The sequence below is a fragment of the Colossoma macropomum genome, unplaced genomic scaffold, assembly GCF_904425465.1.
Source record: "Colossoma macropomum unplaced genomic scaffold, Colossoma_macropomum, whole genome shotgun sequence".
Taxonomy (NCBI): domain Eukaryota; kingdom Metazoa; phylum Chordata; class Actinopteri; order Characiformes; family Serrasalmidae; genus Colossoma; species Colossoma macropomum.
The window spans coordinates 28,475,111-28,491,950 of NW_023494796.1; the positions used below are offsets into that span (position 1 = coordinate 28,475,111).

General features: G+C 40.2%; 1 protein-coding gene across 1 annotated transcript in view; it reads right to left on the minus strand.

The window, feature by feature from the left end:
- arhgef40 (Rho guanine nucleotide exchange factor (GEF) 40) overlaps positions 1-15,273 on the minus strand; it is a 54,621-nt gene extending 39,348 nt beyond the window's left edge. Inside the window, exon 1 of the mRNA XM_036583244.1 lies at positions 15,021-15,273. Coding sequence (XP_036439137.1) covers positions 15,021-15,023 — 3 coding nt within the window. The 5' untranslated portion in view covers positions 15,024-15,273. The remainder of the gene's footprint in view (positions 1-15,020) is intronic.
- Between the last annotated feature and the right edge of the window lie 1,567 nt (positions 15,274-16,840).

Below are 16,840 nucleotides of genomic sequence, written 5' to 3' on the forward strand. Positions count from 1 at the left end.
ATTCATTTGTCCTTCTCCATTTTTGCCTCACCCACTTCCGAAATTCCCGAAATGGGGGCAGGAATAGAGGCGGAAATCTGTGACGATTTGATTATGATTCTTTAGTAAAGTACGAAGTGCATCATTACATCACAAATATGAGTGACACAGACAAAATACTAGCATTGTATGCTTGTTATATTGCGACATAATGCGACTGTGTTACGCCTTGAAACTGAATATATATCTTATATATGTATATATATATATATATATATATATATATATATATATATATATATATATATATATATTTCACAAGCTTGACATGGTACCAACAGAAGAACGCTTTTTGTTCTACATAGAACCCTTTTCTACAAGGTCCTATATAGAACCATCTACAGCACGTTCTCCATCAACGTAAAAGACGCTTTAATCATGCAAGGGGTTCTTTGAGTGTTCCTGGTTCTATATAAAACCACTTTCTTTACTAAAGAACCCTTGAAGAACCAATCTATTAATCATCATAACGAAGGGGTTCTTCTGACTGATGGAGAACGTGCTGAAGATGGTTCTATAAAGCGCCTTGTTGAAAAGGGTTGTATATAGTAACTAAAAGGGTTCTTCTCTTGTTACAAGCTTAGCATCATAATGATAGAAGAACGCTTTTTGGTTCTACATACAACCCTTTTCAAAAAGGTCCTCTATAGAACCATCTTCAGCACATTTTCCATCAATCTGAAGAAATCATGCAAAGGGTTCTTTGAGTGTTCATCGTTCCCTATAGGACCATTTTCTTTACTAAAGAACCATCGAAGAACCATTTTATTTTTAGTGTGTAGCGCTGGGTGAAATGCAATCTATACCAGCATATTGTGGCATTAAGATCCCAAATTAAACCCATGACTGGTTTTAGTGATATTGTTATCTGTATATTTGATCATGATGATGTTCCTGTCTAGTGTTTTGTTTTTAATCCTTTACAATTAGGAAACTCGGGACACACGGGTTCATTAACCTTATTAACGCGAAACATTGGTATCACCTAATACCATAACACTGCGATATATTTGAAAATACCATGAATTCTATCAATAGCACCAAGCATACAGACAACTGAGCTGTTCTGAGAGGGATAAAACTACATCATATCTTTATTAAAACATTACAAGCACTCATGACTAATAAGTCAGAATGCAGTTCAAGTAGAACGGCTGTAATTTGACCCGTCTGTGGAAATCTGCCCCAGAGAGTCTGTTCACTCTACCCAGAGAACCCAGAGTACAAACGCCACTGTATATGTTCACTGAGAGCACCTCAGCAGTCAGCTCAGCATTTCTTAAAGCAGCTGCAGCATTAGATGTTTGTTTAGCCAGCCGTACTGTGTGACTCGCGGTGAGGAAGCTAGTTAGGCAAGTCTCGGTGTGTGATGCAGCAGTGGTGCGTTTTTCCTCTTTCATTTGGTTTGCTACTTCGTCTTCTTCACTGTTTGAATGGCAAAATATCTTCCACAAAGCTTGCAATGCACAGATCCTGAAAGTTGCCCCTTGGTTAACCAAGATGTTTACGTAAATCTTAGTAATACTTGTCCATGTGCAGATTCATTAGGCCTGTTTCACACACACTACCTCACTACCTCTGCGAGGCGTGACGACACAGCAGCGTGACTCTACAGCTCTCACGTGTTGGCCATTCATACATACATTCATAAAACATTCACCCCAGATATCACTCTTACTTGTGACTGGGTCGTTTCAAGCTTGATGGACCAACCAGGCAATCTGCTGACAACAGTTATGAACGAAATAGTCCGTGTTCTTGCTTGGTTTTCATTTATTCGTTTAGGCTTATTTTAATTTGGTAACAAAACTGGAATTAATGAAGCACAAAAGAACAGAATTGTGAGCATCAAACGAACTCAATGGAACTCAAATGACGCATCCTATTAATGTTAAAGGACAGCTCTGCCGCACTGCGCGGTGCATGATGGCTTGCAGTGCGGTGAAAAAGTTCAGCAGGTTACATTTTTATGCAAATGAAGGGGGCCGCCGTGCTGCATTTAGAGTGGTCTTCATCGGGAATGCCAAAAACGTTCCACGATAGCAGAGAGCGGAAACTATGGCTCTCTTTCTCTTCTAGCAATGCGTCATAGTTTTATATAATAATAAAAAATATCTGCTTTTATATAGAACTGTTGACCGTCATGATTTGGAGCAAAGACGTTCACGTAGTTCGAGCTGGAAGACAAAATTTGAACCATACAGAGCTCATAGGTTACTTGCTAAGGCAGTTGTAGGGCTGAAAGATTAACCCTTTTTATATTGAAATCCCAATTTAAGTGAGTGCAATTTTCAAATCGCAACAGCTGCAATTTTTTTAATTCCACATTATCAAAAACACTGTCCTAAGGTTTAAGCGAGATAATTTAACGTAGATAAGTTGCACCAATCAGAGGCAACCAAGCCTCCATATGTTGTGACATCACAACCACAACTTACTGGTAGTCTGGTGCACTAGACGAAGCAAGTTTATTTATATAGCACCCATCATACACTGTGGTCATTCAAAGTGCTTTACAAATGAAGAAATACGAAGACAATTCAAATTATAATTTAAAAAGGAACAAATTAAAGGAGGACAGAAATTAGAAACGTGATTAAAACAACAGATTTAAAAGAGAAGAATAATAAAACTAAAAATCAAAATAAAAAAGAAATTAAAATAATAAAGTGCCTTTACAGGAGAGACTACATTCAGGGTTCAAGCCTTAAGCCAGAAAAAAAGTGGATTTAAAAAAGTGGAAAAAAAACAGACCTGAACCATAATTTATAGAAAATAACTGCAATTTAAAATGCGGTCGCAATATTAGTCAAAAAAATCACAATTAGATATTTTCCCGGAATCATTCAGCCCTACTAGCTTGCTAGTTACACTGAGCAAGCTAACCTTCTAGCTTCTGTGAACGAGTGCTGCGTTCTGAAAATCGTAAAAAGCATACATCCATATCTTAGTGTCATTGCACGCTTCTGTGCAGCAGCTAACAGCGTTTTAGATTGTTTACTGGCCCAGATACGTTTAGTACGGTTCCTACACTTCCATAACGAAACACCCACCAGAGAAAAAGTGCAAGTAGACACATTACTTACAGTACAGTTAGGCTGACTGTACAAGAGCTGAGCCTATTTTGACCATAATAATTTACTTTTTTTGGTAGCGTTTAGGTACGACAGCAACTGAGCTGGATGAGTCTGGGTTTGGCGAATGCCAGGAGAACGTTACCCTCCTGACTGCATTGTGCCAGCTGTAAAGTTTGGTGGAGGAGGGATGATGATATGGGGCTGTTTTTCAGGGGTTGGTCTAGAACCCTTAGTTCCAGTGAAGGGAAATCTTAATGCTTCAGCACCAAGACATTTTAGACAACTGTACACTTCCAGCTTTGTGGGAACAGTTTGAGGAAGACCCTTTTCTGTTCCAGCATGACTGAGCCCCAGTGCACAAAGCAGCTCCATAAAGTCATGGCTGGGTGAGTTTGGTGTGGAAGAACTTGACTGGCCCTCACAGAGCCCTGACCTCAACCCCATCAAACACCTCTGGGATGAACTAGAACAGAGACTGTGAGCCAGGCCCTCTCGTCCAACATCAGTGTCTGACCTCTCAAAAGCTCTTCTGAATGAATGGACAAAAATTCCCACACTGCAAAATCCCATAGGAAGCTTCCCAGAAGAGCGGAAGCTGTTACAGCTGCAAAGGGGGACCAACTCCATATTAATGCCTATGGATTTAGAATGGGATTCATAAAAGCTCCTGCAGGTGTCCCAATATTTTTGATTATATAGTGTTTTTGTAAATACATATAACAAATACATATTATTTTAAATATCGCTACGTAAGACTAAGACCCAAACACTGCATCCAGACTGCACTCCTAAGTAGAAGGTCTCTCCACTGTTGCATGACCAATGTAAAACATATCTGTGAGGGTAAAGGTCAGCACCCACCTCCTTTGATGACAGTGTACACTGCACCTGCACCTGATTACCAGCTACATGTTTAATTGCAGACACAGGAGAACCCAAAGTACTCAACTCTGCCATGTGACCACACAGAAACCCTGTTATGTCACTAAGAGAAGAACCAGACGCTGGTGGCCTTCGCGAAGTCTAAACAATCAATTAGCTTTTCCCAAAATGAGACTGCATTTCATCCATGCAAAACTCAGACTGATTTGAACCTAGTTTTAACTTTGTCTGTCTGCTGGATCTGTAACATATGGCTGTTTTAAACACTGTGTCCACTCAATGTCCACTCTATTAGACACTCCTACCTTGTCAGTCCACCTTGTAGATGTGCAGTCAGAGACGATAGCTCATCTGCTGCTGCACATTGTGTTGGTCATCCTCTAGTCCTTAATCAGTGGTCACGGGACGCTGCCCACCGGACACTGTTGGCTGGATATTTTTGGTTGGTGGACTATTCTCAGTCCAGCAGTGACACTGAGGTGTTTAAAACTCCAGCAGCACTGCTGTGTCTGATCCACTCAGACCAGTGCAACACACACTAACACACCACCACCACATCAGTGTTACTGCAGTGCTGAGAATGATCCACCACCCAAATAGTACCTGCTCTGTGAGGGTCCATGGGGGTCCTGACCACTGAAGAACAGGGTAAAAGGGGGCTAACAAAGTATGCAGAGAAACAGATGGACTACAGTCTGTAACTGTAGAACTACAAAGTGCACCTATATATTAAGTGGAGCTGATAAAATGGACAATGAGCGTAGAAACAAGGACATAATGTTATTGGTGTATATATAATATATAATAATTGAATAGTGGAGGACAGTAGATAAAACAGCGTAACTGCCGTCTTTTCGGTCAACTCTTTTCAGTGAATGTGAGAGTGATAAAGGCTCAAAAACAGCTTTGTAGAGGAGCATGCACTTAACTCTAATGTCAGCATCCAGCCATTCAGCGTGCTCTTATTTATTCTCAGAAATAAATGCACCCGAGGACATGCTAATTAGCTAGCAACCTGGAACAGTAGGAGACACATTTGGCTGCACCTGGAGGTAAGACTGATACTGGAGTCTTGAATTGCCAGAGTCTCGAAAGCTGTGCCAAATCACAGCCTACAGACATCCCGGACTATCGCCACTGGTACAAGCCTAGTATTTGGCTTGATAAACATTAATTTCCCCAGGGAAGTGCGTGGGTTCATAAAAGTAATTGAGTAATTAGTTAAATTAGTACTGAAGTTATTTCAGTTTTTAAATATTTTAATTCCAAACTAATTGAGTATTATTAAGCATAAATATGAAAGTCATATAACCAATATGGCAAAACATGACAAAGAATTCATCACAGTAATCTTTCATCAGTGAGCGTGCAAAAGGCCTAGAGCAGAGACTCGCAGTCCCAGTCCTGGTGACCCAACACCATGACGTTTTCGTGCTTTGTCTTATCAAGCTCACCTAATTCAACTCATTAACTAATTAACAAGTAGCTCGTTGGCTGGGTCTGGTGTGCAAAGCCAGAAAACTGGCAAACCACAAAAACAGTCTCCAGAAATGGGATTTAGAACCCTTGCTCTAGAGCAGGCATGTCAAACTGGGGACCTTCTGGGCCAAAGTGCTGTGGAGATCAGCTTTTACCCTCATCTTACACTCTGAAATCAGTTCATGAAGGTCTTGCTAATTAGCTGATGAACTGAATCAGGTGTGTTTAATAAGGCAGTGTGTTGAAGTCTGCAGGCCTTGATTACCTGGATCAGGTGTGTTACATTAAGGTTGGAGCTCAACTCTGCAGGGTGGCAGATCTCCAGGACCAGGACTGGGCACTCCTGCTCCAGAGACTGCAGAAAAAAGTAGCTGTGTGGGTGATCTGGACTTAGGAGTTCTGCTGATTTCCTGTAGCTGAAAAAAATAGATTTTGGGCCTTTTCTGTAAAATCTGTAGAATATTCTGTTAAGCCGGAAAATTTGCTGTATTTTGTTCTTTGTTATCCTTTTTTAAGGTCTCTCATTCTGACAAACTGACAAACTCCTATGTAGGCAGCTTGAATGACTGTCACCTGTTGGACAAAAAACAGTGTGGGTGGGGTCTTCAAGGCTCCACCTGATCCTGATCCCGCACAGAAAACCTCAGAAAAAGTCAAGTAACCAAACTGCTTTTTCACTGCACTACACCTTGAACAAAACGTCATAAGAAGAGTAATGGGTAAGTCATTCTCTCACATCCTTCAACCTATGTTTTGAGAGAGTAATAATTTTCTAAACTGCTCTTAGAAAAACTCAGCAACCGCCCACTGGTTTCTATTATAAGACATCAGAGTCAACAGGTTTCCAGTTCTTTTCTAAGTGCTAGGAAACGTGATGAAATTGTTGTCTGAGGTAATCAACAATACAATAGAAATGCAGATTAGGTTGAAATCAGCTGGAATATTCCTTTAAATGACAACCTAAGCCTAAAAAACAAAATCTGAACGAAGCTTTTAGAGCTAAAAACCAAAGCCAGTTGCATCCAAAACATGCATTTTTATGCAAATGAGGAGATTAGTCTTAACACGCCAAATGAAAATCATTTTTACAGTGAAACTGGAGTTCACAAACAGAAAGCTGAGGCCTGTCAGTCCTCTGCAACTGCAGATATGCCTCTTAGAGCTTGACTTGGTGGGATTTGTTGGGATTTGACGAGCGTTCGGATAGCAATCTGCAGTGTGACGCTTGCCCTGTGTCTGATCTTAAATGCCTTTGGTCTTTTCAGGCACTTGATAACTCAATCGCTGCACAAAGGCCTTCTTGTATGTGAGCACACAACTACAAGCACTGTGGCACTCAAAACAACCAAGCTATGCACTCAACCAGACAGCTTAAAAAGAAGGCAGAGCACCGTATAACTGCAGTTTACTTGGATTAGCGTCTCTGAATTGAACACTTTTGGCCACAATCTGTCTTTTCTGCTGAACTGCTGAAAAGGAAGAAGGTGGAGGAAGCCATGTGATGGCATCAGACAATGGAGTTGCAAAATATAACCACAGACTACTAGTCTGGTTTTATTACTTTGACATTACGTAATACGTCCACTGACTGTGGGAAGTCTTTCATTTGAAATCCATTCTACACTAACTGCAGTGTATTTACCAAAATACATGCGCTTAATAATCTGATAACTGCAGAGAAAATCAGATTTTGTCAGTAATCCGACCAGTGTGTTTACACGCACTTGAGTGATCAGATAATGGGGAAACTCCAGGTCTACATGAGTCAGACAGTAATCAGATTTCTGATTTACAACCAGCCAATAAACTCACAGAAGAAGACATAACGCAAACATAACGTCGAACTCAAACTTCATGCCGCGGCTTTTTTTTTTTAATATCTCGCCTCTTTACCTGAAAATATGAACATGAATCATCTAGAAGATGATGAATATTTAAATCCTTCATTTCTTCAAGAATGTATTTGGTATCAGCGTCGCTCCAAAAGTGTTTTGCTGCGTCTTGCGGCAACGCCGCTTGCTTATTTCCAGTACTGTGGTCTCTTGTCGCACATTTACAGACTGAGAAATCCGAAAGAAATCAGAGTAAGAGTTCACATGCACCGACTACTGAGCTAAAATCCAGCCTCTTTATCGGACTTCTAGACCTTACTTTGATCTAAGAAAACGGAGTGTGCTGTTTACATGGCCATTTGAGTAATCAGATAACTGCAGAAATCTGACTATGATTGGATTAATGAGTGCAAACACACACAGTAACGTGTTCGCATTGGAATAGTTTTGTAAGCTTAAATTGTACATTGTACTGATCTTCTCTGTTCACACGTAACTAGGACACGCAAGCCAATGCCAGTTTCCTGTATTCTAGAGTGGCCTCTGGCCTCTGACACGCTGGACATTATCTTTGTGCTGGAAATGACTGTTCTGTTTGAGGTGTGGAACGGGCACTGCTATTCGGCATTGAAGTTGAATGGTAAACAGCCATTTGGGCACTGAGCTGGACAATGCGCTGTCACATGAGGTCTTTGACACAATGCCTTTTCAAAACAACTAATCATTCCACAGCCCAAGTGCAGTGGTACATACAGAACTGGGAGACCAGATGACCTCTTGAATGGTCAGTCACATTTTGGGTGTCCCAGCTTATCAAAAAAGCATTGATTTGTCCCAAATTGGACAGCTTGTGCCTGAATTAGGACATTTTGCATATATCACTGACATTTTTAATGACTGTACAATGAACTTTTCTCTGCGAAACTATAGGGGGTGTAACTAGAATCAATGCATCCCTACACAGAAACATTACTTTCAATGAACGATATACTGACAATGTAATTTGCTTGTTTACTCGCTATTGCTGTGTCAAACAAGTTGATGCTCTGAAGCCTTGCCCCTCCACGTAGATGTTTACACTGGACTACCTTTTTGGATCACATTGTCACATTTAGCCGCCAGACACGCCACTCACCAAATAAGGTTACACAGATTCCTTTAGGGAATATGAACAATATGAACGAATAAGACAGAGATAAACAGACATCAGGCTAACTGGTGAGGTACGTTGATAAGAAACTGGACTTTCCTGTCAGTTCTGGGTGGCCTCCTGCACCAAGGGCCCCAGTGTGATTGCCTCCTTGCACCACTATCTACTCCACTGACCCCAACTGCACAATGACATCCTTGTAAACAGAGTTAATGGTAACCTTGCTAGTGGTTACTATATGCTATAATTCAGTTTACTATATCAGATCATATAGTTCAGTTATCCAAACTCAACACTGAAGGCATAAATGGCAGAAATCACTAGAGCAGAGATCGCAACCCAAATGTTAAGAAGGGCCATTTTGTTCTTTCAGCAAAAATCAACCCACCTTGGGAGCCACAATATGTTATGTCCTTTTTAGTGTTTGTCAGTTTCTCGTTGCAGATTAAATGTATCAGGAAACCAGCTGGAGTGATGATCAATGCAAATAAGTCCATTCATCTCAATTATTGGTGTTCACCTTAAATCTTCTCTTTTTTTCGCTACTAGCTAGGCGAGACTGTTGTCATTACCATGGTGACCAGCAGTCTGCGCACCAGCCTTCAGGGTTAAAGGGTGAATTAGCAGTTCTACATTAACTCCAGCATTTAAGACCATTTATTGTTACACTGTGTTGAACGATCAGCAGAACTTTATTTTACTGCAAAGGAGGATTATTTTGTTGGTTTTATGTGATGCGTTCGACCAGTGTCTCCTACATCTCTTCAGTGTTTGAACGATGCTTAGCAAAACGTTGCAGTTATACTTCTCTTTTTGCAGCTCATCCCTCTGCCTGCATGAGTGAAATTCACATTCGGCCCAGCTGCAAATTTGTCACGCCCACTTAAAATGATAATTCTACCACCGCTACTGCTTTTGACAATGATCTTTGGGAAGAATTTAGTTTGTTTAGTATATAACGAAAGAGATGATCGTGTCAACACCAGCCTGATCGTCCAAATTTTCATTGCTCAGGGTGAACGTAACGATATAGAGCATGCATCAACACCAGACTCGTCCATCATATGCTGTAGCTTTTCAGGCTGGAGAGGTTGAGAAATACAGTTAGACACCAAATCTTATTATTTTTGTTGTTGCTGTCATAAACAGAGGGATGATCTGAGTTTGTGCAAGACTTTGCCAAAGTTTGTTCAAGACAGTGAGTGATCTGCATGCCATTAGGTGCTTAATGGGCACAATCTGACCAGGAAATCCGGCCCAGTTTGGAATGTGCCCTAACCAAATCCCGGGTAACCAGAATTCACCAGCAGCACAAATTAATGCAAGATTACCACTTTAATTTCACTCTTTGTCCCAGATATTTGACTCCCTGACCTTGCGAGAACTCCCAGTATTACAAGAGGCTGGACAACCCATAGTGTTTTCTGTGTTCATATTATATTAGACTGCTGGGCAAAGACACATCATGTGCAGGATGGTCAGTATGTGTGTGTGGTACACTCTGTCCAGTAGGGCGTGTGTGCTGAGGGGGTTTCTGTGGGTATGTGGCTCTTCCGTTCAACTTCCTCTCTTTCTCTCCAGCCTGAAAACCTTCAGCTTCTGACGGAAGAGTCTGGAGACTTCCTCCTAACAGACAGAGTACAGAAAAGAAGAGAGAGACTTGACCCAGCAGTGGGAGCGGAAAGACAGCGAGAGAAAACTATGATAGAAAGCAGATGCACGCAAGAGAGAAAGACATCGAGAAGGAATGACAACAAAGAGAAAGAAAGCTCAGGCTTCCTCACGCTGACTGGCTCCAGCTCAGCTGACCTAACTGCCTTCTCGAACTGTTGAAACGTTGGACAAGTATTACAGGGCATTAGGGAAAATCCCATTCAAAATAAAGAAAGCCTTACAAATGCATTTTGCCAGAATACCTAAATTTAGTGTTATTACATTTATGTTAAGAGTAGTTTTTCTTTTGTCAACAAACTCTGTCATCGTTTCCAAGCTTGCTAGTGTCCATTAGCCACAACACAGTCCAGCACAGTAGCTTAGCATAAACTGGAAACTCAACTTTAAGTGGCAACAATTTATTACTATTATTATTATTATTATTATTATAGTAAGATTAACGTTTTCAGCCTGCAGTGCCAAGCGGATTTTATACAAGACACTATTTGTCAATAAATACACCAATTTTCTATCATTATTATTATTATTATTATTATTATTATTACTATTATTAGTAGTAGTAGAAGTAGTAGTAGTAGTATGATTACTATTGTTACCAATAATACTAATAATGACGAATAAGAATGATATCTACTAATACAATCTGGTAAAATATTAAAATAAAAACAACTAATAAATCCTTGAAGATTTAGTTAGCTCTCTAGCTAGGTCTAAATTAGCAGAATCTAACCTAGTAAGCTTGGTAACAGACTCTAGAACAGGTATGTCAAACTGACCACTATAAGGGCCATATTAAAAAATCTTAACAAATCAGTGGGCCAGAGAACGCCTATGTTTTTATCAGATTTTGCTATAACCTGAACTGGTCACTGTTTATTCAAAACACACCAAAACACTAACAGCAAAATACAGCATTAAATAAATAAATAAATTAATAAATAAATTAGATAAAATATTCTATATATTTACACACACGCATATGTAAATATATATAATATACATGTGTGTGTGTGTGTGTGTGTGTGTATGTATATATATATATATATATATATATATATATATATATATATATATATATATATATATATATATAATAGGCTACATTACACTACATTATGCACGTTATGTTGCAGTGCATGCTGGGGATTGTAGTGCTGTGCATTATGAAACAGGCTAATATTAACAGAAAATGAAAATAACTTCGCGGGCCAGATACGGTTGTTTTGCGGGCCTTTTTTTCTGATTTTGATTTGTGTTTGACATATGGGCTCTAGCAAATTTGTCTTCGTGTGCACGCTCACACAGTTTGCTACAGTTACACATAGTGTGTAAAGTAAAAACAAATTACCATTTTAATCTTTAATCATCACACGTAAAAGTGCCGTGATGTGAAGTGAACTTTACTGAATAAAGAAGAGCTGTGGAACGAAAGTAACTCCTTCCACAGATAATAATGAAATCAAGGTAATTCGTTATTAGTGTGGTAGTGTGGGTGTCTTCAAGGCTTCACCTGGTCCTGCAAGTATAACAGAAAACTTTAAGACAAGTTAAAAGTCGTTACAAAATAGCTTGTTTTTGTTCTACACCTGTAGTCATTTATTACCAAGTGACAATCCTACATTCTGGTGCACTTAGTGGTTTTGAACTAACACTCAGTGACTTTATCCTCAGCTGAAACAGCGAAGAACTGCTAAATACCTCGGGTTACACTGCAACGTGAGAATTTCCAACTAAACTGAGATAGCCTGAGCTCAAATAAACAGACACTACTCACCGCTGTGTTACTGCACCTGTTATTAGGAAGAGCTTATTTTGTTTTCTATGTAAAGCAACTGCCTATTTAGCACAATGAGTCACACATAATTATGCTACAACATTCTGGTGCAGGTGTAGCAGTACGAGTGTTACTGGCCTCGAGTTATTTATGTCACAAAATTGCAGCAAACAATGACCAAAATAAATTAATGAATTGTAGAGATGCATATTTGATTTAAAACAATATCAACATCAGGTAGATGTTTACATTTGACCGATATTTCAAACTGATACTTGATGATATATTTATTATACTCTGTAAAAGCAGAGCATTAAGGCCAAACCAGTCCTCAGGGACCACCAGACGGCCCACATTTTTGCTCTGTCCCTGTGTTGCAACTTAGGTTGGAACCAAATCTGGTCTGTCCTGGGGTCCCAAAGGACTGATTTAGGCAACACTGGGCTGTTATGCTAAAATATCTGCGTTTTATTTATTTCACTGCCTTCTAATTAGAAGTATATGCTATATTTCTCAGTAATGCTAATTCAGGTTGATCTAATCCCAGTTTTATAAATTCCCATCTTTTATGTTTGTTTATGTATCGGTATTAGTGTATTTGCATCTCCAGATACATGCAAGAAATAAACTGGATATCGTCTATGGTCCACAGTTCTGATATCAGTCCATCCCTAATCAACTGACCAATTGCTGATCGCATGGTTGGAGCATAAATCTGTTGAGTAATCTTGGCCGATTCCCACTGCACACCCCAAATTGTAGCAACTTTTACCAACGTTTTGGGCAGCTTGTCCGACTGTGGAACAACTGCTGCAAAAGAAAGCATATCGTCGCTGTCCGAAGAAAAAAATGGATGTCCATTTTTGTCGATTTTGATTTTTCTACATCATTTGAGCACGGCAGCTGTCCTTCACATTGAGTAAAAATTCCACAATGAATGGACCAATAGAAATGCTCCAGAAACACTTGGAATAAAACCTCTTTACATTAACTTACGTTGAAAGGTAAGAGTGTTTTTTCCTTCTTCTGCACAGTTACCATTTTGGAGATACTCGTTTTTCATAGGACAGCAACGATACGTAGGCTTTGCTGGATCAGTTTCCACCCTCTTCCTCCATGCTCAGGTCCGTTTCTCTTGGAAAAAGCAGGTGAATCCAAGAAATTCTGTTTTAAAATCCTTCTGCAAAGTTTTTCAACACTCGGACTCTCTGCAAACTGTAATTTAACACCAGTCGATTCCGTTTGTGTGTGTGTTTGAGGATGTCCATGCGCATGAATTAACGTCCAGACACCTATTGTCTTTGTGTGTGGGGGTTTTCCATCTCCCACCTCTCCCAACTGAACGAGAATCATCTCTCGCTCGCTCTCTCCATTTTCCTTCCCTCCCTTCTCTCTCTCTTCACTTCCAATGTGGAAAATGCAGCATCACCCAAACCACCACCATGGCTCTCCAAGCCTCTCAAAATGAAGCGGGCCTCTCTCTCTCTCTCTCTCTCTCGTTCCCTCTCTCTACCCCTCCCTCCCTCTATGTCGCTCCCTCGCTTTGCCAAACTGCTCCACCCTGTCCCACACACACCAAACACTGGCTTCACCGTTATAAAGAGCTTATTTTGTCTGTGTTGACGCAACAGTCTGCAACTTCTTTTCTCTTCATTTTCAGTCTTTCCTTCTTAGCCTCGGTGGTAACGATTAAAACCGCACGCTGTGTCTGTATGAACAGAGAACAGTAGTGTGTTTTACTCCGCTCCTGCTGTTCCTTCATCGGTCCTGCAAGTTACTCCTCAAAGTCTGTGAATGTTCTGGCCAGGTTGGTACCCACAGCACAACCCTGTTCCTTCTCAACCCATCAAACATCAATGGAAGGATGGAAAAATGACTTAAATTTTCAGTCGCTTCATTAACCTACCTTGTCTTTTGGCCCTCACTTGGCTGTCAGCTTAGGATAAAGACATAGCATCCACTCAAGGCACACTGGGTTGAATTAACAGGGATGCACAACGATATTGGAGTTACACCGGTATCGGCACATAATTATTTTTAGAAAATTGGTGGAATTGGACAGATTTGGCCAACATTTCCAACTGACATTTAAAATTTCAAACCTTTGAAACTTGAGAGCAGAAACTTTTGCACTAAATAATGCATCTTATTCAGTTAACTGCATGTGTAACCCTTAAGAAATACACTGTAATGCTAATTCTCTACATGTAGTCCCAATTTCTACGTTTTATAAATGTTTATGTATCGTATTGGCGGATATGCATATGAAAATACTGGATATCCGCATCAGCCCACAATTCCACATCCCTAATAGTCAAGAAAGTTAATAGTCTTCAGCAACTGTACTCAAGAATAAGAAGTAACAAATAACTGCTGTAATTTCTGCAGTTTCTACCTCTTTCGCAATGTGTACTTTCTGGATACCTTTACCTTTTACGTGTTTCTTTAATATAATGAGAAAAAATTGCATTGGTTTGCTTTCTGGAAGGTTTTCACTTCACCACAGCCCCCCTAGCAACACAATTACTGTCTGAGAGTCTGTTGACCCCGTGGAGACAATCTGAAGAATGGAAAACAAAGCTATCCTGAGGTCATCAACTCCTAATAAACCCCACTTCTCTTTTCTCCACCAGAAGCTTGCAGATGTGCAGAAGCTACTTTCTGAATGTACTCCAGTGACAGAGGGGGATTCCCCGAGTCCAGCCTTCAAATAAAAGCCCCCTCCAAGTCCCCACAGGACATTTCTGAGATAAGAGAAGGAAACCGAGTCAGACAGGCTATCAGATGCCTTTAATACCCGTTATCAGTCTGCGCTCCAGACCAAAACTGTTCATTTTCTACGTGGCTCAAGTTGGCTTCCTATTGGCCAATGTCCTTTTCGAATTTGCCCGTTCCACCTTAAATGCTGCACCATTTAAGGTGGAACGGGAAAATTCGAATGAGAAGCTGACTTCAGCTTCATTTTCTCTTGTGAAAACAACCAGAAAGCAACGCAAAAAGACGTGCAGGTTACACCCCCACTAGAAACAGCTTCCATAAGGTCAAAAAGCCGTTTTGGGTGACAGCTGAGAGAGGAGAGCCCTTCTTCTCAGAGTCGTGCAGGCAGAACTTACCATGACTTAGCTCGACCCTGCGGACAAGCCTACATTTCCGTTAGTTTCTCATCCCCTCGACCCTTAGACTCGAATATCCAGGGCTCAGTCCTGCGAAAACTGGACCCTCCTCTTCTTGGCCGGTCGCTGTAGCGGCAGTGAGTTAGAAGTTTTGGTGGGAAACAAAGAGACCGACCCGCTGAGGCGACATTACATCTGGAGTTCCCTTCTTCTCTGCGCCTCTCTAACCGCTCTGACTGACTTCTCCAGGTTTTTTTTTTCTCCACCCGAATTCCGACAAGCCCCGCCCCACTGCCCTGTGATTGGGCGCTGAGATTGCTTTTTATTTATTTATTTTGCAGTTTAGCTCTTTGGGTCTAGTTATCTCTACAGGAAAACAGTGTGGGGAGTTTATAAAGTCTTCCGTATAAAAATATTTGTTAGAAATTAAGGATTTGGCTTTAACAAGCCCCGCCCTCCTGGGCTGTGATTGGGCAGGGACATCCCACCGAGATTACTTTACATTTATTTATTTGTTTGTTTATTCTTTCATTCATTTAGTTAGTTGGTTAGTTAGTCAGTTAATTTTTTATTAATGTATTTACTTATTTATTTATCAAGGTCTTTAGGTCTAGGCATTTCAAAAAAGTGCAGCGCGGGCATTAAATTGCTAAATTCTTCCTTATGAATACAATATTTGTCAAAAATAAAATATTTGGCTTAAAGAATTTCCAACAAGCCCCGCCCTCCTGTTTTCTGATTGGGTAGAGATATCCCACCGAGATTACTTACTTACTCATGTATTTTGTTTATTATTTAATTGTTTATTTTTATGAAATTATTATTATTATTATTATTATGCAATATAGCTTATATAAAGTATATATATTGTATATAAATATATAATACATTGCAAAATATTTCCCTTATGAATATGATATTTGTCGATAATTTATTTGGCCTTAAGAATTTCCAACAAGCCTCGCCTTCCTGCTCTGTGATTGGGTAGTGACATCCCACCGAGATTACATTTATTTATTCATTTATTTATTTATTTATTTATTTATTCATTCATTCATTCATTGTCTATTTATCTCTTCAGGTCCTGCCATTTCTAAATGAAAACTCATTCAAAATGAAAGACGCTCTCTGTAAGAGTGAATGAGCCATCAGTAGATTTAATAATAGTTGGGCTCTGTACACCAACGAGTCTGCCGTGTGAACTCGGCGCAGGAGGGCGGGGCTATGTCGGAATATGGGTGGGTTAAAAAAATAACGGCTTTTTCTCCTACAGCCGCTGCTGGAGGCCCCGCCCCCTCCCCTTTAGCTTCAGAACAGGAGCGCCAGTCTCCTCAGCTGCTCCACTCAGACTTTCCAACATTTGCCCCTCCAGCATAAATGTATAAACAATGAGGAGCACACACACGCTCAGGTCTGTATTCCTGTCCTTGTGGGGTCTTTCCACTGACTTCTGCAGCGGGAACTCAGCCAAAGTGGGACAAAGTGCTCCAGAAGGCCCTGATAAAAGCTGTATCCTGCTGAAAAAGACCATTAATGACTGTTGGACACCTCCAGGAACTAATAGACACTTTTAATGAGTTCTATGGGTTTTAATGGGTGTATTTTGATATTTTGATAATGATATGTACGTTGTCTGTATATTATTGTCCTTGTATTGTTTGCATAGTGCTTGTATACTGTTTATTGTACATTGTGTTGTCTGTAAACACCAACAGCTGGAATCAAATTCCTTGAGTATGTCAACGCCTCTGAATCTGATGATTTTTTTATAAAAACTGCACAAATGGATATCATAGAGCAGGGGTGTCCAATCATATCAG